At 39.1% G+C, this 27,931-nt stretch overlaps 1 protein-coding gene across 1 annotated transcript; it reads left to right on the plus strand.

The window, feature by feature from the left end:
- The first annotated feature begins 702 nt into the window (after positions 1–702).
- LOC122652949 (tobamovirus multiplication protein 1) lies at positions 703–27,796 on the plus strand. Its single transcript, XM_043846836.1, has 13 exons — positions 703–917; positions 2,078–2,128; positions 4,669–4,702; positions 10,270–10,356; positions 10,458–10,509; positions 11,991–12,168; positions 12,330–12,425; positions 13,614–13,674; positions 14,553–14,617; positions 23,161–23,235; positions 23,332–23,407; positions 25,169–25,329; positions 27,447–27,796. The coding sequence occupies exons 1-13, from the start codon at positions 789–791 to the stop codon at positions 27,468–27,470; spliced, it is 1,089 nt and encodes a 362-aa protein (XP_043702771.1). The 5' UTR covers positions 703–788; the 3' UTR covers positions 27,471–27,796.
- The last annotated feature ends 135 nt before the right edge of the window (positions 27,797–27,931 follow it).

Below are 27,931 nucleotides of genomic sequence, written 5' to 3' on the forward strand. Positions count from 1 at the left end.
CCACATGGCCTGATTGTGAGAGAACGTAAAAAGACATCCTCACACTATGGACGCGGCTATCTTTTTCTTAGAAAGTTATTTAATTCTATATTTTCTATCTTTGGACTAGTTGACAGTTGAACCAGACCCACTTGAAACTAGATAGATTGTGATTTATTCTACATTCTCTAACAGGAAGAAGTGATTGTGATTAATATCATATAAAATGACCGGTTTGGTTTTGGTTGACCACAACCTTCATATATAATAATAGTTGTAAAGATGAGACCGAGAGATGAACATGAACTGGTCTGATTATGGGTGGTCAACATGGTTGAACCGGCAGGTCAAACAAGTGGGCCCTGCTTCCACCTAAATACAGATGTCATTAGCTGAATGGGTGAGGAATCCTCAACGCCCTAATTTAATAAAAAATCTACCATGCGTGAGAGTCCGACAAGAGACCATAGCTTCCAAGTATAATAAACTAACTATGAAAGGCTCAATAATATTAGAATAACAAAAGCCGACGACTTCGATAATTTAACGGCCCCCTGTTTCCTTTAAAATTACATAAATACCCTTCATGGGAAAAGTTTCCACTTAAAAATCTTCCCATTGTCCAGCTCCTTCCAAATAAGCCAGCCGGATCTGCTGCTTCATCGACACAGATACTCAGAGAAAGAGAGAAGGAGAGAGAGAGAGACGAAGAAGAAGAAATTTCCGAAACACTTCTTTTTCGAACCAAAATCCTTTTCTCACTCTTCGAACTCACAAAAAACAAACAGAGAAAGAGAGTTTCTGTGCAGATGATGAGTCAGTGGAAGAAGATGTTGTTAGCAATGGAGAGCGGTCGTTGCTTCCCAAAGTATTTGATGGGTGTTTATATCGCTCTTGGCTGTGTCGATGTTGCTATCGCTGCTGTTGCAATCTTTCAGGTCTCTTCTTTCAATTTCGGAACTTCTGGTTTTGTTCGGATCCTATATGATTATTATTCAACAATGTGATTATCAGCTTGATTTTGTGAATTAAATTGTATTTTTGCTTTGTTTAAATATTAACTGGAGAATCGGACTTTTTCTGAAAATTTGGAATGTGAAATGAGTTTCTGAAGTTTTGAATTCGACAATGGTGTGCGTTTCTGTATGGTAGAGATTTTTGCATGTGAAGACGAAATCTTTGGTTATGGACCTTATGGTTTTGGCGAAGGTTTGATGATTGATGGAGATGCCTGTGCGACTGCTGGCCTAGACTGACTGGTTGAGCTTCTGCTCATTATGGTTTTAAAGATAAGGCGTGAGAGAGATGTTTTGTTAGCATTGACAAGTCTGATGTCTTGGATGTAAACTTACGACATGATTCCCTTCGTGCTGAGTTCATTCTTGTGTTCTTGTTCTCATTTTTTTTTTTTGGGTGGGGGGGGGGGGGGTTGTTGGGCTGGGGTGGAGAGAAGGATCTGCTTGTTGAGTGGAAGAATGCACTCCACTTTGATGGAATAACTCAACAACCTCGTTCAGTCCTTACTAAGGTTTCTCCAGTGATCAATTAACTTTGTTGGCAAATGTTTTAGAAGCGTTTCAATATATAACAAAGCTTCATTAAAAAAAGATGCTGATCACTATGTCTATCAAAGATTTATTTTTTGTTCATATCAATGAAAAGTTTCTATATTACCTATAAAAAAAAGGAAAAGAAAAAGAAAAGACTTCATGTGTATACCAGGTGGGTACTGTTTAAAACTGTCAGCTCCATAGTTAAAATATCATTGTAAGAGCTGTGCACTAAAGATTTAGAATTTAGTTATGAGGTAGATCTCTGGAAGACCAGAGTCAATTGCCTGCTTAAAGTTATATTTTTGTATTCAGTGTGAGCTGCTTCTTCTTCCACTGCTACTGGTTCTACAGGGATTTGGTAAACTTGTGACCATTATCTTTTAATATCAAACTCAAAATATAAATATAATGTGATTCACCAAAAAAAAATTTATTGAATTTGCAAAAGCTAAGGCATGAGACTCATATTCAGATATGTTGATCATGAAACATGGATGCTACATGTCACTAGACATACCATTAATGATGTCGACTTTGTTTAACAGTTGATCAGGATTCACAGGCAGAATCAACAACTAGGCTGGACACGCCAAAAAGTAAGCAATATGTTTCTTTTACTTTCCTCACTTGACTTTTTGGTCACTTTAGTTGTCTTTTTTGGAGTAAATATTGATATTTCTTTTTCTCTATTGCTCATTTCTATTTATTTTTTTAAAACATAAGCAACAACGGAAATTTTATGATTCAAGGTATAAAGAGTATTAATCCGCGATTGACAGCACACTACACTCCAAACTATCAACAAAATAAATATTCAAGAGGAACAAAAGATAATTACTCTCTCTGGCAGAGGTATAGAATTCCTCGTATTCCAACCAAGTGTTGAAGCACCCTGCCTGGCCAAAGGAACTACTAAATCATTTGCAGATCTTGGCATCCTGTTGAACAAGCAGTTCACCTGGGATGAAAGTTATCTCCTATCCCCAATGACATGGGCAAAACTCCAGGGCTCCTCTATTGAAGACCCAAACCATGAAATGTTTGTTGCCAAATCTCCCCTGCTATAAGATTGGTGAATCCTTCTCTAACTGTGGACTCCAACCCCATTCAAGGAGTTCATTACTATTGAATTCAATGAGTGCGATTAAATCTAATTGGATAAAATGTCAAGGTGATGTCAAAAGGACCGCCGCATGAGGCATGGAAAGATATTATTACCAGTCTTAAATTCTTAATGCAATGTAGAATTTGGGGGACATAGGTATTTGATCGGGATGACAGAAAAGCAATTTCTGAGATTTTGCATTTCCTTTCTTACAGGAAGTGAGGCTGAACATTGAACCAAAAAAAGGAAGATGGGATGGAAACTGAGGGACTGGTATTTGAGAGACTGTTTATGTCTTTGTTATTCTCTAATGGTTTCATATTCTCAGGATTAGTTTGTGCACGACTGACAGGGTTTGGTTGTGAATTGGATTAATTTCTTTTGGATTGGGATTTAATGAAAGATAAGGGATCTTGAAAAAATAAACTGAGGTTGCAGACCGAACTGATCTCTGTATGTGTCATTATAATGTTTTAACAATTGTTTGAAAACATTGGAACTGTTCGAACAATAGAGACTGCTGAAAAACAAGGGGAAAACCCCATACATGGTGAGCCACACAGTTAAGATGGGCTACCAAAATGGACACATGGCCTATCCAGGGAATTTCCTATCTATCTAATGGTTAGAATGTAGAATGGTGGATCAGCTAATCCACATTGGTAGAAAAGAAGGTGTGTAAGAAAGGGTTCCCACAATTGGCATGTAGGAAATTGTCGGTATTTTTTTAAATAATGGGCTAGAGTACATCTCTGTTCATGGACTTTGAAAATTACCTATTCCAAATTTCTCTATGTACTTTAGGACTAACTAAGTCCTCAGGCCTAAAAACACTTCGAAATTAAATAGCAACTCTAAATGTGATCCTAATGGAAGTAGGATTCCTACTGGTAAAGAGCAGAAATTAAATAACAATTTATTTAAACAATAGCTGGGCTCCTAACTTGACAGACAATAAGTGCGCCATGTATGGGACCCCCTAGCCTTCAAGGCTAGGGGAGACTTGCTCATGAATGGACGGGGGGTTATTAAGCCCTTCTCTTGGTGTTCCTTAGGTCCATGCCCTACAATCATTCTTCAAGGCTATAAACCATTTGAAATGAAATTCAGGAATTAAGGAGTAGGGACTGAAACTTCTTACGTAAAACTCAATTTAGTATGAAACATACAACCTTACAGTAATTTTATGATAGACTTGAATTCTGTTGGGTTTTGCCATAATATTTTCAGAAGTGCGCAATTTAGGGTGATTAGATGACATTGGAATGATCTAACAGTACCAAAATTAAGTTGGAGTAGTTTTCACATAAAGACAGATAGTCAAAACTTGGGAAATATTTTAGAAAAGCACCCGGATAGGCTACCTTGCAATGTATTTGACACCTATGCACCTTCTTGGTTGGTTAGTATTGAATTTCTGTGGAGTTTAAGTTATTTGTCTGGTGAGAGGCGATGCAGTAATAATGTCACTGTATGGAAAAAAATTTCTTTGGATTTCTACAGCTATTAGTTAACATCCTCATCATTATCCCGTTACTCTGTTCTACCTGATCGATTGATGATTTTCTTCCTATTGTGTGGAAATCCAATCAAGTATTTTGGTTGTGTTCTGATTTCTTCTCTTCGTTGTCCTAGGTTAATGGTTAATCCCTATAAATCTCGCATTCTCTCACGCCATTTATCCCCTCAGCCTACCAATGTTCTCTCTCTAAGATATTTTATGTGGGTCTTACTCCTGTAATTTCCCACAAACCTGGTGATATGTTCCAGATTATGTTTTGCATCATTTTATCTCCATTAGACTCTTGACATGTTTATACTTGAGATTTTGCACTTGGTCGTTTATGTGTTTTTTTTTTTTTTTTTTTTTTTTTGGGGTGGGGGGCGGGGGAGTTAGAAACCTGGTCCTGTTTGTAAGTAATTCATTTTTTCATGATAAAGAATATATATTTTTAAATCTCTTAGTGTATTGTTTTTTCCCATTGTAAGCATAGAGGTATGGTCTTTGATGCAAGCAAATGTCTATTACAGGTATTCCATCTCATGATTGGCATTTCCAACATAGGTAAAGTATCATATGTTAACAAATGGAGGTGGCATCTACGGAATTTAATCTTTTTTTTCCTTTCTTTTTTAATAAACTGGCATTAAGCTTGATTTGCCCAGATATGTATGTATTAGTCAGGTTAATAATTCTTTGAGGTTCTTTTGCTTATCCCTGATCACCTTTATTCATGTTCTGTTGAGTTTCTGATAGTGTTGAAGTTTACTAGTTTATTAATTTTTTATGGCGAAACAATTCAAAAAGATGCACATGTGGAGCATTTCTGTATCATCATATTCTTATGGATGACAATAATGTTGAGATTGATTGGTTAAGAGTAATGTATAAAGGTTATCTTATTATGTAAATATATATAATTCTCTTATAAATTTCTTCTATTCTTTCTCCTTATGAAAGGAAATTGACAATATCCCATTCCAATATTTCTTACATTAGAAAGGTGAATTTTTTTAAAAAAATTTGTTGTTGGAATTGTTTTCTAAAATTGACATTGGCGCTTGGAACCGCCACCCAATATATGTACATATGGTGCAAGACAATTCCACATATCGAGGTCGGAATGGGATCGGGTGTTTTCATGTCTCACCGTAGTGCCTGGTTATATATATATATTTATATTTGACGCACGCTATGCTGTCTGATGTAGGACAGCAATGGGGGTAACCCTATGATTGAAGCTTAGGGAACTGGCTGAATTAATAATGGTGGGTTTATGAAGAGTTATGGCTGAACTGTGATAGTATACATGGTTGTGGAGATTGTTAAAATTTGCAGAAAATAAAATGGAAGTATATTAAATAAAATTGGGAAAAGATGAAGAGAGGGCTTACCAACAATATTGTATGTGGCTTTTCTAAGAATCAATTTTAGAAGGGCTTGAAAGCATCGAAACATCAAATCACAACCCGCAGTAAAAGAAAATATCTTCATTCATAATATATATAAGAAATACAATTAAAGCATCCCTTTATTGGGTTCCCATAACCAATCTCCCAAAAAAGAAAAAATAAAAAAACAAAGAATCAAATTTTGATTTCAGTCCTAATGCCCCTGTCATGGCTAAACCTAAATATTTCAGTCATTTCAATTTGACTTAAGTAATTTTGATTAAGAATTGTATATTTCATAAGGCTTAGTTGATTCTGAAACAACTGAAATAATTTTGTGATGTAGATCGACACATGAAGAAGAAAAGGACCAAACTTGAATTCAATAAAATTTACTGTTTTAGAGTTACTATTCATGTGAACAGTACCCGAGTTTCTGTTCATGTGAACAGTGATATGGGCTCCATATGGACAGCAGGAGTGGAATATTATATTCTGCCAATATCATATCTCTAGTTGCTATTTGCTTTCGTAGTTTTTATTTCAGTACTATCTATTTTCTTGTATGGCTATTGAGTCAATAGCTAGATTGTTGGAGTTTCTATTTTCCAGCAAGTTACTATTTAGGAGTTAGTTTCCTTTTTCAGTTGTATTGGCAACCAAGCAATCTCCCTACACCAATGGGAGTTGCTAATATTTTAACTACTGATGAGTTGATTATAAATAAAGAAGAGGGGCTCCTATTGCCCAAACAAATTGAAGAAAAGAAATTAAGCTTTATGCTTGGATGTGAGATTCAGTTTGCTGAGAGAGTCAGTTGCTCTGAGAGAGAGATATGGTGAGAGACCATGGGTGAGAGGCCTGTCCATTATCCCTTTATTCTTCGCCTCCTTCTCTTCCACTTGATCTCTCCTCTTTCCCTCTTTCTCTGTTTTGTTTTCTGAGCAACCGAGCCTTGTCTTAGTGTTGTTCTTCACCCCACAAGTGCTGCTTTGAGTTGCTGACTACAGAGGTCTGAGATCAACCCTGCGGATTCCAGATCTGAGAACTTCCTTCCAGATTTGGGGGCCACCATATCTCTGCAACCAGAGGAGCTTTGTTGCTGAAACTTTGGGATTATATTCCTCCTCCCAGGAGGTCCACTTGACCCAGCTTAGAGATACTTCTGCTGGGTGGTTTGGCTTGTATACACTAAAATTCTATTTTCAAGGTTAAGTTTCTATTTTCATGATCTTGGCATATCTCAGTCCCTAGCCATCTGTTTGAGCTGAAGTTTTGGGGTTTTAGTCCCACCACTGGACCCTACATTCAAAGGTAATATCTCCCCAGTCCTTTAAGTGCTGATGTGTTTCCTGATTCACTTGATTTTTTTGGTTATAAACCCTATCCCTAGACCTGCAGCTGAGGTGTATAGGCTGCTGCCAATTGTTTGCTTGGGGCTGGGTTGTCTGTTGGTTATTGGGGAAGATTCTAAGGGTTGAAACTTGAAACACCTATTTTACCTGCTGCTAGAATCCCTACATATTCTGAAATCAGACCTGAAATCCATATCTATATTGGTGCTATTTGTGATCCTGATTGGGGTTGGGATTGTCGAGTCCTAGCCGAATAATTATCACCTCCAATTTCCTCCAATTCCTCACATAGGAGCGGAAATGACCACCCTACCCCACCTTGGGCAGTGTGTTCGGGCAGGGGGTAGGGTGGTCATTTCCGCTCCTGTGTGAGGAATTGAAGGAATTGGAGCGGGCAGCGAATTGGAGGGGATAATGATTCGTCCTAGCCTTCCATTATTTTGTTTTGCTTCGGGGTTGAAACTGAGATATTTCAGCTGAAATCACTGAACGTCCAAAATTGAAACCCTTGAGATTCCTAATCCCATCAAAACCAGATTCCCTGCCATTATTTTGCCCATGACTCTTTCAGGTCACATCAGATGCATGAGATCTGGATTTGTCAGATAGTTAACTGAAAATCCCTTTCACTGACACCAAAATTGAGCAAAAGGGGTAAGTTTTGACACCAGAAAGTTAGTCCCAAATAAAATGACAGGAACAGGTCAGTACTCAATGTAGATTTCTAAAATAAAATAAGGGAAAATTTCACATACCTCCCCTGAGGTTTGCCTTAATTACACTTTCACCCGTGAGGTTTGGAAAATTTCACGTACCACCCCTGCTTTCCAAACTAATTAACAAAAAAACCCTGTCCGTTAACTGGTGACTGAAAACATTAAAATTGTGTTTTAATTGACCAAAATGCCTTTCTCACTGAGGGCTGTTTGTAATCCTCATCGTCTTCTTCACTGTGTTCAAGCCCAAGGACCCAAGGATCTATGTGAACGCAGTGCAGCTCCGAACCTTCTCCATTTCGGATCTGGGATTCAGAGGTTAAGGTCGCTTATGGATAGACAATCCACGCCCAACATATGAGGAAGAAATAGGATGATATGAGAGACAACAACCCACAAACGTGAGGGCTGTTTGTGCACCAGAACAGGGGATTGGGGAAAATAAAACCAGAGATAAAAGGAGGAGAAGAAGATGAATGAAGAAAGAGGAGGGAAAAAAAAAACAAATCCCTGTTACTGTTTTTACAATTCAAATCAAGATTGAAGACCCAAAACACATGAAAATTGAGAGAGAAGAAGAAATCAACAATGAAGCCGTAAGACAGATCCATCACTGACTGCGACGGCTACCCTACAACCAGCCTTCTTCGTCTTCTTCCTGGCCGATTCTAATTGGACCGTTTAGGGTTTGAAAAAAACCCAATTAATCTCCTCTGTGTTCTGAACATAATCCACCGTTTAACTCGCCGGAGCTCCCCTGGAGATCCCATTGTCACTCAAGCAGTGCTCCCCCTGTTGCTGTCCTCTCGTTCCCATTCCCAAGCCACCCAATATCTCTCTTCATGCTCGTCTGTCGCTGAACCGCTGCTGCTCCGGAGATGATGTTCTCATTCTTCGGCACTGCAAAATCTAATGGCCAGATCTTCAAGAACATCGACAAAGACCTTGAGAATCTAAACCTTATGAAGTGGATGATGGGATACCAGAAAACAATGTATTCATGGGTAACATACAGGAGCAAATGGAGCTTTTCATGGCGGTGATGCCATGGAACTTCAAGAAGGGCTTAGAAGTCGCAGTGATGGAAAGAGGGATGGAGATAACATGAGTGATGAGTGATGCTTTCTTGTGGTTTTGGGGACATGGCAGAGGAGATTGGGGTTCCATGGTTGGTGGTTTATTTTAGTGGGGCTTTTGCACTCACAATTCATGTCTACACTGATCTGATCCGCTCAACCATTGGAGTTGGTCCAAATGGTAACTATCATGAACTCTAGTTATTTATTATTTATTTTTTCTTCCTCATTTATCATTCTTTTAAAGAAGGGAATTTTGGTCAACTAAAACACAATTTCAACGTTTTCAGTCACCAGTTAACAGACTGGGTTTTTTTGTTAATTAGTTTAGAAAGCAGGGGTGGTACGTCAAATTTTCCAAACCTCACGGGTGAAAGTGTTATTAAGGCAAATCTTTGGGGAGGTACGTGAAATTTTCCCATAAAATAAAGAGAACTCAAACTAGGACAAATTGAGAATACAAAGCGACCCATATGACATTAAAATGAAACATTGAATAGATATGTTTGACAGAAAACAAGAATGTTAAAACTTGAATGCTTAAACTACACTTAACTATCCATGGTTGAAAAGATTGAATAAAACAAAAACCAAACTTAGACAACATGCTGTTAAACAACCAAACTCCTCTCATGGTTCAGATGCAATTTGACCTAATGTTGGTTCCATGCCCCAACTAAATACTCCTTTGGGCCACTCTGAGATTCGTTCCCTTATGGCAGAGTTGGTTATTCTGTGTTTTCTCTGTTTCCTATATCTTTTGGCTTGCATCTTTGTCTTGGTACTGATATAGATGTCCATGATGGTCGGTTTTGGGGGATGTTTGTGGCGCCGGGGGGGGAGGAGAATTGCAGTTTCTGTGTTAGGGGCTTTTCTGTTGTGGCTGTAGGTTTTTCACCCAGGGGCTTGGGAAATTCTTGGAATGATGTAGCTACTAGCTAATCAGCTATGGTTGGCCTTCTGCCTCCTCCCTCCCCATTTTGTACTTTCTGCCATTTCTCCTTCTGTTTGTGGTTAAGCGCCATTATTTCTGTATGCCTCATCTCCTTTCTGTGATTAATCAAGTTTTTGTTGCCTACCAAAATAATAATATTAATATTCACAAAATATAAAAAAGAAGACATACACTGACATGGTGTATATGTGTGTGTCATTGTAATCTTAAAGTCACTAAAAAGTGGTATCCGTTTGGTTTAATTCTATATTTCCTGAGATATGTATTTTTTACGAGGTGGAGTTTACCAGTGATATGATGAAACTACATTTGAAACCTGTTTATTGGTGCCATTGCATGGCTCCTTGCTGAGACACCATCTGATTTCTTCCATTAAACACTGCTTTGATGTTTCTCTGTTATCACATATCATACATGCATGATTTCAGCCTCATTTGATTCATGAAGCAAGGTATATTATTCAATTCAATTAATATTATCTATAAAAAAAACAACTAACATTCCTTCGGATATGTGATTTCTTTTTTGACGGATACGTGATGTCATAGTTTATGTATGTTTTAATAGCTATCGGTTTATTCTGTTTGCATCTTGAACTTGGATGCTAACACTTGGTATTGTGACTTTGTTCTGGTCAGAGTACTGCGTATACTTCATATCAGCAATTGTTTCTACTTGTAAGGGATGGTTTTTCTGGTCACATGCTTGCGCATTTGTTCTGATGAGTATGCTCTCCTTGTGCTATTTTATTATGTTTAGGTTCATTTATATATTCAAACTTCAATGGCTGGACAATTTTTTAATTGTAATGCTTTTTTCCTTGCAGCATGTCCCAGCATTCTCTTCCTAGCAGCATTTCTGCTACTTTTGTCATTCTGGTATTTCTCTCCCTCCCTCCTTCCCACACACTATTTTTCTTTCTTTGTTGTTTGTTTGGTTCCTGTTTCTCTTTGGGTATTATATTATTTTACTTTTGGGTTTATTAACCTGTCATGAGTTTGGAAGCCACCTTCTGGTGCATATTTTTTTGTATGCGTTTTATAGGCATTCTGCTGCCTACAACTATCACCAATTGTTCATATTTCTTCAACCACATTTCTTTCTTGATGGGAAACAAAAGCTTTTATTGACATAGAGTGTTAGCAAAAGGGTACAACTCGTACATGCTATAACCTCCCACATCGGTCGGGTAGTGTGCAGTAGTTTGGCTTATGACCTTGGAAGGGCCTCTCCACCCTCAAGCTCGGGCTTTTGGGTTGGACGGCATTAAATGGTATCAGAGCGGGTTGTTTGTGCATCGGCCATGTGGGGCCCATGGCCCAAAGCTGGGGGGAGTTGATGCAGTGGAATGCGCTCCATGGCCAGAAATGGGAGGGAAGTTTAGTCCCACATCCCCCAAAGTTTCAATTTAGACAATGATTTACTGAATCCTTTGGGGCACTCACATGACAATAGGGTCAGCCTGTCCTGCTATGTTTTGTTGTATTTTGGTGGGTTTTTGAATTTGGTTTGTTATATTTCCTTTTTGGGCCCTATTACCCTTCAGGATTAGGGTTTACTTGCTCCAATTCTACATCAAATACCCCCATTATGTTATCACTAACAGCAATGTGTAAAGAGATGTTTCACACACTCGTCTTCCTTTCGTTGTTTTGCCCCAAGTCACTATCTGGTTGTCTTTCTTCCTCAAGTCATCTAAATTGAGGATCTTGTCAAACATGATTGATGTGTTTTTTAATCAATCGGGACCTTGGTAGCTGCTCTAGGTTATAGATCATATTTTTATATGCGTTTTTCACCCTTTGTTTTTGGTTATGACATTTTAGTTGTAAAAAATTACCGAGTAGTATAAAATTCTAAGCCACCCCACAAGGGAAACAGCTTAATGAGCTAAGCCCTGAAAAACTACAATCAACAAAGCATACAATATGGCTTACTAGATTATATATCAGCCTTTTAATTTGTTGCCTTTTAATATGTCGTCTGTTGCATTTCTTGTTCTTATTACCTTATAGACCTGGGGAACACCAATTAGTCGTGGAAATTGCCTTTCTTTTACTGTTTTGACATGCTCATATGTACATTGGCATGGTAGAGTTTCAACACCAAACAAAATGATGGATCAACGATTTTGTCAAATTGCTGAAATGTTTTTTGTGCATGTATTAAAGTCTGAATCATACGAAACAAGGGAATTTTATAGTAAGATTTTGTTATGTATTTAATCCAGATATTTTTGTAATGCAAGTTTATGTGATTTGTCTTTTTGTGGAGTTTATATAGTTGAAATTTCGACTGTAAGAAATGCAATTCCATGTATAATGTATATTATATGTTTCTTTGGGCAATGATTTTATAGGGTTGACCTTTGCCATCAGGCAAATGATGAAGATGAGGAGGATGAAGACAATAGTTTTCGAGATTCCTTATTGGAAAAGACACAGGTTAAACCAGGTTCATCCAACAGAGATAGTCACCGAAAATGCTGTCCTTTCCATGCCATTCATGTTGGAAGCCGGCAAAAATTTGTGATTTTGGTATGGTAGTGATAAAGTAACAATGAATATGTACCCTATTTCTCTTGTATAATGTTTCTTGATATATTTTATTTTTGTTTATCATCTTGGAGTAATATTCTTGAACAGGTAAACTGATATTTGTTGCACAGCCTCAAACTTTTTGATGCTTCTTTTCCCAGGTGATTGTGCTAGTGTTTTTATTTATGATGGCATTTGCAGTGCTAATTTGGATCGGTTGGGGAAAAAATCCTATTGATGCTTCTGCTGTGGCTCGTGTAAGGTTTCAATTCCTGGCAGTTTTCAGTAAACTATCCTTGCATAAAATCCCTTTGTGTTGCTTCTTATATAAAGTTCTTGAATTAATTGAAGAAATACTTTTATAAAAAGAGGGAAGGTGAGATTAAGACCAAGTGCCCCTCTATGAGAAGCTAGAAAGCGATAGAGGCCTCTCTAAATAGATCCCCGTTCGCTCAAACCATTTGCCAAAAAAGTAGGCACATCTAGTGAAACCAGATGTTCATTAAGGTGGTAAATGATCCAGCTTCTCAAATCAGAAGGTTATTGCACCTCCCAGGTGGGACCATCCTAAGACTGTACTGTCAAGTTGTGAACATCATCTACCAAGCTGACAATTGTAAGAGATAAGGAAATCTCAAAACGATGCGAAGGTTATCAGACTTCTGCTCTGATTGATGGTTCTCTTCAACTGTTCCCGAATATATCAAAATCTATCTTCTAATAAAGATCTGAAGGCACCCCCCCTTCTTTTTGAGGAGATATAACAGTGGCCACAATTGAGTTTGACAATGTTCAGCTGGTGGAGGGTGGGGTATCTTTTTCTCTGATTCTTCCCCATCCCCTTTTTTTGGAGAGAGTAAGTCAATATTTATGGAATCAAAAGAGAGAAAAAAAAAGAGGGGTCCACTTCCCAATATACAAAATGCTGAGTGGTATTGAGTACACAATACGATAATGATATGTGTACAACTCAATCAGCTTTAAGGATAACAACCTTTTGTTGAATTGACCCAACTTGTAGTCCTTAGGTCCCTTGTTGATGACTTCACCCCATTTGTAGTCTTTAGATCCCTTGTTGCCGAATTCACCCCATTTGTACTGTCTAGATCTCTTGTCTTATGCCTTGTATAATATACTTAATCAGTTTCAATTTTACCAAAGAAGCTGAACATCTAAGGACTAACATTGAGGACACAGATGGTTGACCAAACCCTGTTTGAATTCTTTGGAGTTTGGATAAGTATGCATCCTCCTAAATCCTTGACAGAGGGTCCCGGAAAATCCTAAAATATGTGTTAGTTAATTAAAGTTGTGAAAATGATTCAGTTTAATTATGAAGTTAGATTCTGTAATTTTTTACTCTTATTTAAATATGATTAAGAGAGCTTCTGAATTTTTATTTGAATTTGTTGACTAATTTGTTTGTTCTGATAACTGTGATGCAGGTATACATAGATTTCTTTTCCGTTGCAATGCTTTTACTTGGAGGAGCTCTGGCTTGCTATGGTGAGCCATTATAATTGTAAATGGTTGTCCTGTCTTATAATCTTGATTTTTTCACTTTGTTGACTTTGTCCCTGAATGGACACAACAAGAGGGGGAAATATCATTCATTCTCTTCTAATGTTGGTAATAGACATTTTAGAGATTTTTTTACAAATGCTAGTCCACAGAACCATCTCGTTCTTACTTTTAACAGAAACCCTATATATGTGGGTCACCATGATTTTGGAAGGCTTTTCCATTCCTTTCACCATCCATGGTGGCTGGCAAGCCTAGCATAAGAGACTACACTTTCTTTCCCCTTCTAGATACCCTTCCTCCTGCAGCAACAAAGCAGTTTAGGAAAAAAAGGTACTCAATTTATCCCCATTTCTCAAAGGCTCAAATAAAACACCTCATACCTCATATTAAAAGCTCAATGAATGAGGAAGTGATCTGCATCACCCAAACAGCAAAGGCAGGTGGTTAACGGTGAGGATATGATCCATATCAGCAACTAATGAAAACAATTGAGTTTCTATCTTATTTTGGCTTGTAACCCTTGAGAACTTCAGAGCTTATCTGATATTCTTGATGACCAACCCTCAACGTACTCAAAATCGAGTTCTAGACAACAACTCGAAGATCGGACTTGTTGTTCCAATGAGAACAAGAAGCTCCTCTATATTTTTAAATATTATCTTACAAAAGTCTTATGTGGGAGCAATGGAAGCATCAACTAGTTTGCAAACTGAATGTTTTAGGGATTCAAGTAGTTTACTGAATAATTTATTATTTTACCTGTACCTTTTTTCTATCAAAAGAGCCATCCAAAGTATCAATGCATACTGACTAGAGATGACCCTTTATTAATCCAATGGAAAATTTCTTTTCAAGTGCAGGCCTGGTACTGTTCTTGAAAATGAGCAAAGTACGATCTGACAAAGCTTCATCGGAGATGTGGAAGGTTCTGATCCCTCTTTCTTTCACAATTTTTATGATATGACTAAATAAATGACTCTTAAATAGTTGATTGTTTCTTGTAAGTACTATATGTTTGCTACCGTTTCACCTAAAAGCTCGAACTGTTAGGCTAAGAGCAGGGTCAATGTATACATCAAAACTCCCCCGCATGTGCAAGCCAAGATTCCATGGTCCTTGCACGTGGAGCTCACACGGCATTTCCTTTGTGCGACACCAAGGGAGAAGAAATGTCGGGAAAATTCTTCCGATGCACTTCCCAGGAGTCGGTCATTCAACTTCCCTGACTTGATATCATGTTTTCACTACCGTTTCACCTAAAAGCTCGAACTGTTAGGGAAGGGCAGTGTCAATGTATACATTAACATTATATCATTTAGAATGAACAACTTCTAGTGATGATTTTTGATGGGGTTCTAAGTCACCTAGGATGTTTCCTCTTTATTCCCTTTTATTTTTCTCTTTTATTTTTCTCCTTTTTTATTGTTTATCTCCCTCAACCGAATCCTAGTTTGGTATTCCTAGTTGTACTAGGAATCCCTAATGTGATTAGGACTGAGGTTGATTCCTATTTGTACTTGGATCCTTATCATTCTACTTAATATAAATACAAGGCCTGTGTGATCTAAGGATCATAAAAGCCTTACCCTAATTCAATTATCTCTACATGGTATCAGAGCTAATCTCGAATTAGGGACCATCTCCACGATATTTCAGTTTTTCTTTTCTTAGAATCTCAGTTTCATTTTTTTATTTTCTCTCTCTCTCTCTCTCTCTCTCGGTTTCTCCTTTCTCTTCTCCCTTGGTCTCTATTGTCACATAGGGCAGCACTGATGAGGTGATCTTTCGATCCAGTTGCTGCCCCCATTACCTCATGGATGCTACTACATAATTCTGCTCGATAGGAACCAGCACTTCCAGCTTGCGCAAATTGGAGCTTCAGTTCTTTGAGGATTGCTTCTACTTCTAATACAAGGAATCATCTCCTTTTTTTGAAGACCAGAAACTGCAGCAGGAGTATCTTATTATTGCTTCATGTTCCTATCTCAGATCTGATCACAGTTTCAAGACCTCCTTGAGATCGATATTTACCAAATCAGGGTTTTTTTCCAAACCCTGACAATTGTCGATCTAGGAGTTTGAGCTCACTACTGTATCTAATTTTTTGAAGGCTTCTTCTCCACCTATTTGGACCCACTCGACAGCAATTTGGGCTCCCACAGTTCAGTTTTATTGAAGAGGACCTCCTTGAGATCGATATTAGCAAAATTAGGGTTTTTCAAAACCCTACATCTATCGGATTTGGAGCTACTGCAGTTTTTTTTGGAATTTGATTTCAGAAAGATTTTTCTCCCATTCTTAAGGGCTCCTTATCCTCAGTTCAAGTCCATTCACTGCAGGATTTTTTTCAGCCCCTTGGATCCTTCATCGATTTCATCAAATTCAGGGTTTTTTCAAAACCCTGACCATATCGATATAGGGTTCTTATTGGCTGCTGGTTCTCATATTTGGGATTTCACTTGAAGATATTTTTTGGCATTCTCTGCTGCCAGTATGGGTGACTCTACCAACTCTACAGCTACCTCGGATCATGATAGCAACAACAAGACAGATTATCACAGTTTTTCACCTAACCCTATCAAATTGGATGGCTCTAATTACCTTCTATGGTCCAGATCAGCCTCCTTTGCCATTGCTGGCCGTGGTCTCACAGACCATATTGATGGCACTAGTGTGAAGCCCAGTGATAAAGGCCCTGCTCAGACTAAGTGGCTTGCCAATAATGGTGTTCTCATGTCATACCTCATAGGCTCTATGACTTCAGAACTACAACATAATTTTCTTCTTCTGAATACTGCCGACCAGATTTGGGCTGCTTGCAAGGAAACCTACGGGCAGCTTGGTAATGATGCCCAAGTTTATGAACTTCGAAAAAAGGTACTTCACACTACTCAGGGAGACCTTTCTTTTCGAAATGATATGCTACTCTCCGCAGCCTGTGGCAATAGTTGGACCACTTCTCTGATTTTCACCCTACAACAGTTGATGACATTGCTTCCTATAAAAAGCATGTGGACAAGATTAGGGTCTATGACTTCTTGGTTGGCTTAAATGTGGAATATGATCAGATTCGTGTTCAAGTGTTGGGCCATAAACCTTTTCCCACATTTGAACAATCTTATGCCCTTGTGTCCTCTGAGGAAAACCGTAGGGCTGCCATGTTGCACCCTTCTACTATAGATAGATCAGCTCTTAAGGCTGCTGCCCCAGCCTCTTATGTACCTAGTGGCACTGCTTCTCTTGGTGATTCTACTACAGGGAATGTTGTTTGTGAGCACTCTCACAAACCCTATCACACCAAAGAGAGGTGCTGGAAACTTCATGGGAAACCGGCAGATTTTGAAGCTAAGCGGGCTGCCAAGACAAAGATAAAGACAAAGCCCAAGGCACATCAGACTGCGACTGTTACTGCAGCCCCTATTACTGAAATTGGTCTATCCCAGGATGATATACAGGCACTCCTACATATGCTCAGGTCTTCTGCTGCCACTGCCTCTACTACATCAGCTACTGCCAATTCTTCGGCTCCTTCAAGTTCACACTTTGCCCGGTCAGGTATTCCTTTTGGAGGTCATTGTGCTTCTGTGGCTTCCCATCCTTGGATCATAGATTCTGGAGCCACGAGATCATATGACTGGTTCCTCTAGTCATTCTGAGATATTCTCCCACTCCGGGAAAGATAAGGTCAAAGTGGGTGATGGTTCCCTTTCCTCCATATCTGGAAAAGGAATCATACAATGCACTTCTTCTCTTCCCTTGACTTCTGTTTTGCACATACCTAATTTTACTACTAACCTCCTTTCCATTAGTAGTATTACTCGTGATCTTAACTGTAAAGTCACTTTTTTTCCTTCTCATTGTGTATTTCAGGATCTGGACTCTGGGAAGACGATTGGATTGGGTAAAGTGCATGGTGGCCTGTATCTACTTGATGACGGTTGCTTCTCTCCACCACCACTACCATCTCCATTGCATCAGAACTCCTTGGTCTCTTCTGAACTCTACCAGTGGCACTCTCGGTTAGGTCACCCACCTTTAGGCATTTTAGCTCATTTATTTCCTAGTTTGGTCACCCTACGTACTAAGGATGACTTTTTTTGTGAGGCTTGTGTTCTGGCCAAACAGACACGTACAAATTATCCTATTTCAAATAAAAGAAGTTCTACTTGTTTTAATTTGGTACACTCTGATGTTTGGGGCCCTAGTCGTAAACCATTTATTTCTGGTCATCGTTGGTTTGTGTCTTTCATTGATTGCCATTCTAGGAACACTTGGGTTTATCTTTTGCACACTAAAAATCAGGTTTTCTCCTGTTTTCAACATTTCATAAAATGATACAAACTCAATTCCAGGCTACTCTCCAAATATTGAGAAGTGATAATGGAACTGAGTATACTGAGTCCCAATTTCAGAAGTATTTGGCTGACTATAGCATTATTCACCAGACTAGCTGTGTTGATACCCCTGCCCAAAATGGCATGGCAGAAAGAAAAAATCGTCACTTATTAGAAATGGCCAGGGCTTTGATGTTTGCGAGGAATGTTCCCTCTCAATATTGGGGGGAGCAGTCCTCACTGCTGCCTATCTTATCAATAGGTTACCTTCTCGGGTTCTTAGTTCCCGTACTCCCTCTGATATTTTATTGGGCCATTCCTCCTTTATTGTGCCTCCCAAAGTCTTTGGATGTGTGTGCTATGCTAGGAATACCAGATCCCCTGGCAAACTTGAGCCTAGGGGGCTCCGTTGTATTTTCTTGGGTTATTCTCCGACCCAGAAAGGTTGTAAGTGTTACCATCTCCCTTCCCGCCGTACCTTGGTTAGTATGGATGTGATTTTTCATGCGACGCTTTCTTATTATTCTTCACCACCTCTTCAGGGGGAGAGTATAAGTGAAGATGTGCCTTTTGAGATTCCTCCACTGGAGGTTCCTCTAGCTGCTGCCAAGCCATCTTTACCACCACCCACGGCTGCTGCCCAGCTTCCTTTGACTACTGCCCAGTCACCTTTGGACATTGCCCCACCTTCTTTGGCTGTTCCTCCCTCACCTACTAGGAATCCTTTACAGGGGGAGACCATAGAAAATAGTGATGTTAATGTTCCTATTCAGGGGGAGCTGACTCCAGTGCAGAGAACTATTGGTGAATTTTAGAAGAGAATTGACAACTCCAACATACTCACCTACACAAGGGTTAGAACCAACAGAGGGCAGATGCAATCCACTTTAGCACCGATACCCATTTAATTGCCGGCTCCAGATCCAGATCCTCCATCTCTTGGTAATCCCTCCTCCTCCGACCTACTTATTGCTCATCGCAAAGGTACTAGGACTTGTACTTTACATCCTATATCTCGTGTTGTCTCTTATAGTTCTCTTTCTCCTTCTTTTCGTGCCTTTGTATCTTCTCTCTCTTCTGTTTCGATTCCTAAAAATTGGCAGGAAACATCTACAGATGGAAAGTGGAAGGCAGCGATGTTGGAAGAAATGGGAGCACTGAATAAAAATAATACATGGGAACTTGTGAATCTTCCTCCAGGGAAAAAACCAGTTGGATGTAAATGGGTCTTTGTGGTTAAACAGAAGGCTGATGGTTCTGTGGATCGATATAAGGCACGTCTGGTTGCAAAGGGGTTCACTCAGACTTATGGAGTTGATTATCAGGAGACCTTTGCACCCGTGGCAAAGCTCAACACTGTCAGGGTGTAATTATCCTGTGCTGCAAATCTTGGGTGGGATCTTCAGCAGTTAGATGTAAAAAATGTCTTCCTCTATGGAGAGCTTGAGGAGGAGGTATACATGGACATTCCACCAGGATTCTCTAATGACAGGACCAAGGGCAGGGTTTGTAAATTGAAGCGTGCCCTTTACGGTTTGAAGCAGTCACCTAGGGCTTGGTTTGGCAGATTTCATAAGGCTATGATCTCAGCAGGTTACAAGCAAAGCAATGCTGATCACACTTTGTTTATCAGACGACTTGGTAACAAGGTTACTCTTCTCATAGTTTATGTGGATTATATTGTGGTCACTGGTAATGATGATGCTGCAATCAGGGATTTGAAAATTCTTCTTGGCCGTGAGTTTGAGGTCAAAGATCTTGGTTCCCTAAAATATTTTCTAGGGATAGAAGTTGCTCGATCTTCAAAGGGCATCTTTCTTTCCCAAAGGGAATATGTCCTTGATCAATTGACTGAGACAGGGCAGCTTGGCTGTCATCCTTCAGATACTCCTATGGAAGCTACTACAAAACTTAGGGAGAAAGAGGGTGAACCTGTTGACAAGGGTGCTTATCAGCGGTTAGTGGGCAAACTAATCTACCTTTCTCACACACGTCCTGACATTGCAGTTGCTGTAAGTTTGGTGAGTCAGTTCATGCATGATCCCTATTCCTCTCATCTGGATGCGATCCGTCGTATTTTGAGGTATTTGAAGTCGGCTCCAGGAAAGGGAATTCTTCTATCTTCCAATGGTCACCTGAAGATTGAAGCCTATACTGATGCCGATTGGGCTGGTTCTCCTGACAGAAAATCTATCTCTGGCTATTGTTCCTTTGTGGGTGGGAACCTTGTCACATGGCGTAGCAAAAAAACAGAATGTTGTGGCAAGGTCTAGTGCTGAAGTCGAGTTCCGTGCAATGGCACAAGGCATTTGTGAACTTCTGTGGCTTAGAGGATTATTGCAGGATATCGGTGTTGCTGTCCATCTTCCTATGATGCTTTATTGTCAGCCATTAGCATTGCTCATAACCCGCTGACATGATCGTACTAAAAACGTGGAGGTTGACCGACATTTCATCAAGGAGAAGCTTGAAGCTGGCCTCATTTGTGTTCCCTTTGTGAAGTCTCTCGATCAACTAGCTGATGTGTTTACTAAGGCACTGAGTAGCAAGCTGTTTCATCCTATATTAGTCAAGTTGGGCATGCATGATATATATGCTTCAACTTGAGGGGGAGTGTTGAAATAGGTTACTTGTCCTCTACCCGATTGGGGTAAGCAGTCCTAATAGAATTAGGACTGCCCCCTAACCGATTGGGGAAGTACCCCTAGTTAGATTAGGATGTTTCCTCTTTATTCCCTTTTATTTTTCTCTTTTATTTTTCTCCTTTTTTATTGTTTATCTCCCTCACCCGAATCCTAGTTTGGTATTCCTAGTTGTACTAGGAATCCCTAATATGATTAGGACTGAGGTTGATTCCTATTTGTACTTGGATCCTTATCATTCTACTTAATATAAATACAAGGCCTGTGTGATCTAAGGATCATAAAAGCCTTACCCTAATTCAATTATCTCTACACCTAGGCATTAGGGTTCAGAACACCAACAAACCATAATCGTAGAGAAAGGAAAAGAAACTAGCAAACAGAGATTTAATTTTAGGAAAAATGATTGCTACGCCGACTTTGTACAGATTCCTTTATACCCTCCTCATATAATAACAGTGGGATTCACACTGTTGCTGATGGGAATCGGAGATCAACTACATGCTATTTTACCTTTGTTGGGGGTAATCTTGTTACATGGAGGAGTAAAAGCAAACTACAGTAGCCCATTTGAGTGTTGAAATTGAGTATAGAGCAATGGCTCACATTGCAGCTAAGTTGATGTTGGTGTGGACCCAGTCTTTACATTGTAATTGCTCTTTGATTAATATAATAGACTCTCCTGCCCCACGGTTTGAGTATTCTGCCCATTACTCAAACTATGGGCTGTTTCTATTATTACTGTAACAATAACAGAACCTGAATCAGTACCTGGTCATAAGAAAGAAAGAAGAGAGGAGAAGAGAGGAGAAGAGAGAAGTCAAAGAGAAGAAGAGAAGAGAGAAATTGATTGGCAGGATGAAACAGATTGATTGATCCCTGGAAGTTCAGATCATAGTTGTCAAGGCGACTAGGTGATCCAAGGCGTTTGAGGGGTGCTTAGGTTACAAGGCACCCAATTCGGCATCGCCTTAGCCCCCAAGGCATGCATTAATGACTATATGTAATATAGCAATAATAATTTTATACAGTTATGTTTATATGCAACATAGAAGCAATATCAATGCAATATGATATAATTATGCTATTAATGGCCTAATATGAGAAAATCAACATTTAATAAACAAAGCACATGATACAATATAAGCATATTCATTAATAAACATAAGTCAACGTAAACTCGTGAAGTGTCAACATGGCGTACTGTCGCCTTGGACCCAAGAAAGAGCCCGGACACCTTGACAACCATGCTTCAGATCATTAGATCAGTAGACAATGATGTCTTGGTTATAAACAGATGTGAAAGTAAATTATTGTTAGAGCAAACACCCACCAAAACAGGAAAAGAAACAAAAACAGAGCAAGACGACACAAAGATTTAACGTGGTTCACATACCAGTATGGTGTGCTACCTCCACGGGCGAAGGCGAAGCTGTTTCACTATGTAAATCGGAGAAAGTTACAATGGAGATCCCTCAAAAACACCCAAAACGGCATTGCTGCTCTCTCCCAGAAACCCTAAATCGAAAACCCCAAATCTCACTCACTTAACGACAAAGCTGGTAAAGAATATACATACTCCTCCATCGGATCGGTCGATCCATCAGTGCTGGGCCCAAGCCCTTTGCTACCATCACAGATCTCAGAAAAAGTTCCATTCAGGTCGCTACCAAAAACATCGGAGCGGGTCATTCTTCGAAATGGGTCCAAGAATTCGAGACATACATAACAATTATTATCAGACTAAAAGAAGAAAACAGATTATCGATTGAATCAACAGGAAGAGACCAACAAAGTATTATTACCCAGCAGAAGATGATTCAGCAAACAAACTAAGTTTAGGAAACTTACCAACCGAGAGAATAAAGGATGGAAAACCAAACTCAAAATCGAATGGGGAAAAGAAAAGAGAAGAAGTTAAGTAATGAAGAAGGATATGACTTTCAGGAATCACCACCACTGAATCACCACAGCACTGAAGGCAACAGCCAAATCTCATTCACTCAAAACAAGGGTCTTAAGGAAAAACAGAAAAAGGGAACTCTCCCATGTGTGGGCTAAGGAGAAGTTCCATTACAATTAAAACTCTTAAACATAGAAAGTCTCTACAAACTCTAAGAAAATAGAAACAAACACTTAATCTCTTATAGGCCTCAAATCCCTTATATTTGGGCTTATAGAATTTTCCCATACAATTGAAAACCAAAGATATTAAACTCATGATCCATAGATCCCAATGGAGACTTAAAATTAATTCTAAATTGAACCAATCTTGAACCACATGTTCAGTTTGACCCAGAAAACTGAACAAAACCCAAAACAGGAGGGCTCTTCTTCTTCTCTTCCTGCTGGAATTCTGCATCATTTCTACTACTAACTTAGTTTTGCATTTTTGTATAATTTAACAAGTCCCTTCTTGCTCTGGCTGTGGTACATGTCTTTTTTTGAATCCTGTATGTTCTAAATGTTAGATTGCTTGCTACTGGTTGCAGGTTGCTGGTCTGGCGGTTGTCTCTGTTGTATGTTTCACATCCAGTGCTCTAGTGGCTCTTTTAAGTGATATTCCTGTATGTACTTTTTGTCTACAAGCCCCCGTCTTTCTTAGATTTTAAGTTTGGAATGTGTATTTACATTCTAAATTCACTGCGAGCTTCTCATTGCAGTTGCTTTATTACTGGCATCAGGAATCAATCAAGGGTGTTAAAACTCCAGTTCTAATAATTCTATATTATTGCATCGGTACTCTGCTCTTCCTCAGAAATTTTCAAGTTGACTTCTTAAAGCAAGAACCTTAATTTTCCTTGTTAGATATTTGATGGAATAGCCATTCTTCTTCTTGCTGCCTTTGTTTTTTTAATTCTACTCTTTATTGAGACCAGTATAATGCTAATAATAATGTACTCAAGGTATTATGTAGGTTACCACTTTGATGAACTAGGACTTGCCTGCAAGTTGGGGGTGGAGGCTGTTAAAAAGCCATCATGTAGTGGCACATGGGCTGGGGAGTGTCCATATTAGGTGCCACCACTATTGCTGAAGGCCCATTCTTTTTTTCCCCCCTCTCTCCTTTCTAAATGAGAAAGAGTTGTCTGTTAATATTTGACTTAGTGATGGGTGGTATTCAGGGACTTCACTTGATTGAGAAGGCATTCTTTCAAAAGATATTAGGGCTTAAATCTAGGGTTTGCTCTTATCTCTCTCTGTATATTTTTACTTGGAGTGAGAATGGATTCTTGCAAAAGATATTGGGCTTTAAATCTACGTTTTGCTCTTTTCTGTATCTGGGTGTGTGTATAACTATATACTTGGCTCAATGCCGTTCAACTTTAGGCTTGAATTTCTCATGAGCTGGCCTAAGTTGCAACCCCTACTTGTGGTCTCATCACTTTATTTACAACCACATATCTTGTACTAATGATTTTTGGAGTGCCTAAATTTTTGAAACCATTAAGGACACAGCCTGAGGGCGGGCCTTGGTGCAACGGTAAGGTTGCTCCATTGTGATCAAGTGATCACAGGTTCGAGTCTGGAAACAGCCTCTCTGCGAAAGCAGGGGTAAGGCTGTGTAAGCAGGGGTAAGGCTGTGTACATTATGACCCTCCCCAGACCTCACAGTGGCGGGAGCCTTGTGCACTGGGTACGTCCTTTTTAAGGAAACAGCCAGTTTGCTACCGTTTCACCTAAAAGCTCAAATGATAGGGAAGGGCAGCGTAAATGTATACATCAACACTTCCCCCACGTGCAGGCCAAGATCACATGGTCCTTGCACGTGGCCAAGGTCGGTCACATGGCACCTAGGGAGAAGAAATGTCGGGAAAAAAACTTTCCGATGCACTCCCCAGGGGTCGAACACATGACCTCCTTGCTCTGATACCAAGTTCACTACCATTTCTCCTAAAAGCTCGAACTGATAGGGAAGGGTAGCATAAATGTATACATCAACACAGCCTCTTCACAAAAAATGGGGGTAAGGCTACGTACATATGCCCCTCCCCAGACCCCGCAGTAGTGGGAGCCTAGTGCACTGGGTACGCCCTTTTATTAGGTTATGTTTCTAGAGAGACCAGGATTAGACAGCCACTGTTTTGAATGAATTATGGAAAATAAAAAGTCAGGGTGTAGATTCATGATAGTGCGACTATTATTTTTTGTTTGTGTGTATTGTTGTTCACCATTTTGTGTGCTTATGTCTTCAAACTTGTAGTTTTAGTAATTCCATACCCAGTGGCAAGAGGTCAGGGCTTAGTTGGTAAAGTCCTAGTCCTACCTAGATTGAAAAATTCAAACCCGACTCTGAACCAGAATGAGTCATTTTACATTGGTCCATGTTCATGTTTGCATCAGGGTAGCCTAAGGACTGGTTTTCTTGGGTCAATCTGGTTCAGCCTTAACAAAGTCAATTGCAAACTGGCCCAACCTCTATATTTGCATACAGTCTTGCGAACAGTGCATAAAATGTTTCTTCTATATCCGTTGATAAATTTCATGATGGTTTGCCAGGTTCATCAGTACCCTCAGCTTTTGTATTATGGGTCATGAGAGAAATGCCACCCCCCCAGAATAGACAAGCCCAGTCCAGAATAGTGACTTTCATCAGAGATCGACCAGCAACCATGCATCATCCCCAACACTGGACTACAGCCAGAAGCTCACAGAATCAGGTTTTGTTTTTGATCTTTTTCTGTCTTGTCACAAATGATGACAGTATTTAATAAATGATGAGGAGATTAAAGTGAGGTGGACTAATTATTTCTATAGTTTACTAAATGAAAATAATACAAGGAATAGTATCTTAGAAGGTAATAATAACCATTCAGAAATTACAAATCATAGATATATACAGAAAGTTAAGGTGATTGAAGTAAAGAAGCCTTAAAATAGATGAAAATAGGTAAAGTAGCGGGTCCAAATGGTATCCTGTTACAGGTTTGAAAGAGTCCAGGAATTTGTGGTTTATCTTGGCTGACTAGGTTATTTAATAAGATTTTGAGCTCATGGAAAATGCCTGATGATTGGAGAAGAAGCATTGTGGTATCGATTAATAAAACTAAAGGTGATATTCAAAGCTGTAATAATTATAGAGGAATTAAACTCTTGAGCCATTCTATCAAATTATGGGAGAAAGTAAATTAAAGCTCACCTGAGACAGAAAACCTATTACTTTGGAGAAACCAATTTGGTTTTATGTTAGGGAGATTAACCATGGAAGCTATTTATTTGCTTAGGAGACATTTAGAAAATGCTTATGATAGAGTTCCTGGAGAGTTAATTTGTCATTTTTAGAGAAGAAAAATGTTTCGAGTATATATGTGGACATAATTAAAGATTTTTATCATGATGTTGTGACTAGCATAAGAACTAAGGAGTCAAGTTATTGAATTCCCAATAACTGTTGGATTACACCAAGGGTCAGCTCTAAGCCCGTATTTGTTTGTACTACTTATGGATGAATTGACTAGAATTAATTTGGCATGACAGAGTTCCTAGAGAGTTAATTTGGCATGTTTTAGAGAAGAAAAATGTTTCGAATATATACGTGGACATAATTAAAGATATGTATCATGATGTAGTGACTAACATAAGAACTGAGGGGTCTTGGTGTATGCTTTTTGCAAATGATATTGTTTTGGTGGATGAAACAAATGCTATGATAGATGCAAAGTTGGATTTATGGAGACCAACATTGGAGCCAAAAGGTCTTAAGATAAGTAGAACTAAAACATAGTATATGATGTGTAACTATAGTAACAATAGGACTGCGAGTGGGGTGGTGAAAATTGAAGATAGGGAGTTAACTCAAAGTGATAACTTTAGATACCTTGGTTCAATAATGAATAAAGGAGAAATAGAGGACGATAATATTCATAAAATTAGACTAGGGTGGATGAAATGGAGGGGTGCATCTGGAGTGTTGTGTGATCGACGTATTCCTTTGAAACTCAAAAGAGAATTTTATAGAACAATATACGACGACTTGACCAGTATAGACGTATGGGGCTATACGACGACTCGACCAGTAATGACGTATGGGGCTATACGACCACTCGACCAGTATTGACGTATGGGGCTGAATGTTGGGCGGTAAGGAGAACACATTTAAACAAACTTCATGTAGCTGCAATGAGGATATTGTGGTGGATGAGTAGTAAAACTTAAAAAAGAAAAAATAAAGAGTGGACAAATTAGAGCAAATCTAGGCGTTGCCTCTGTTTATGATAAGTTGCAAGAAACTCGTCTTAGGTGGCATGGACATGTGCAGCAGAGGCATTTGGATGCTCCAGTAGAAGTGATTTATTTCAAATTGAAGGAGCTAAAAGAGCTAGAGGTAGGCCAATGACCACAAAAGCGGTGAGGAAAGACATGTATAGCTTAGGACTGATATCTTGTATGACTTTGAATAGAGCTGATTAGAGAAATAGGATCCATGTAGCCGACCCCATTTAGTTGGGATAAGGCTGAGTTGAGTTGTCTGAAAACTATTGAATTTGGTCTGTATTTTTCATAAGTTTGGTGCAAACATGAGTTGAGTTGTCTGAAAACTATGGAATTTGGTATGTATTTTTCAAAAGTTTGGTGCAAACATGAATAAAATGCAAATTTACCTTGGGTTGTTGTGGACCACTACTAGAAGGAAGACCCTTGTCATTGTTAGATATTTTCCGTATTTTAACTGTAAATTTATTCCCCCCTGTTTTATTGTGTTTGCAATGAGATCTGAATGCTTTTTAGTATGATGCCGGACTTTAAGGCACCTATTAACCTTGCCTTATAATTGCAGGCTTCAAGAGCTAGCCCCATATAGGGAATCACATGAAGATGCAATTCTCAGCGTGTCTTGTTTGTGTGAAAGTCATGGAGACATGGATAAATTCAGGGCCACCGTTGCTACAAGGGGTTGGTATTCAACCATGAGACCGAAGGCTATTGAAGCTGTTAGCATCATCTTGATGGGACCATCAAATCGCAGCCCTAAGGTTGTAGTTTGCCATGGTTTTGGTACTCTACACATGTGAATAGCAGCAGATGTGTTTCTCTTAACCAGCTTAACATCTTTTTTTTTTTTTTTAAATTGTTTTTGTAAAAAAATAATGTTTGAATGCAAGTAGGTTATGCCCATGTTTTGTGTTGAACCTTTCTCTGTAATTTTTGGGCTTGCTTATTCTGTGTTTGTGTATATATTATCTGCTAGTGCTGTTCTCGAACTGGAGGTACGAGTGGTTGGACAATTGTTGTCCATCTTTGTTCCTTCAATCCTCATTTGTG

The sequence above is a fragment of the Telopea speciosissima genome, chromosome 2, assembly GCF_018873765.1.
Source record: "Telopea speciosissima isolate NSW1024214 ecotype Mountain lineage chromosome 2, Tspe_v1, whole genome shotgun sequence".
Classification (NCBI taxonomy): domain Eukaryota; kingdom Viridiplantae; phylum Streptophyta; class Magnoliopsida; order Proteales; family Proteaceae; genus Telopea; species Telopea speciosissima.

Excerpts from the sequence above, each read along its gene's own strand:
- LOC122652949 (XM_043846836.1), top strand. The coding sequence starts at position 789 with ATGATGAGTCAGTGGAAGAAGATGTTGTTAGCAATGGAGAGCGGTCGT. Across the intron at positions 4,703-10,269 it reads GATTGGCATTTCCAACATAG|AGTACTGCGTATACTTCATA; the intron begins GTAAAGTATCAT and ends TGTTCTGGTCAG. Across the intron at positions 12,169-12,329 it reads GGCAAAAATTTGTGATTTTG|GTGATTGTGCTAGTGTTTTT; the intron begins GTATGGTAGTGA and ends TTCTTTTCCCAG.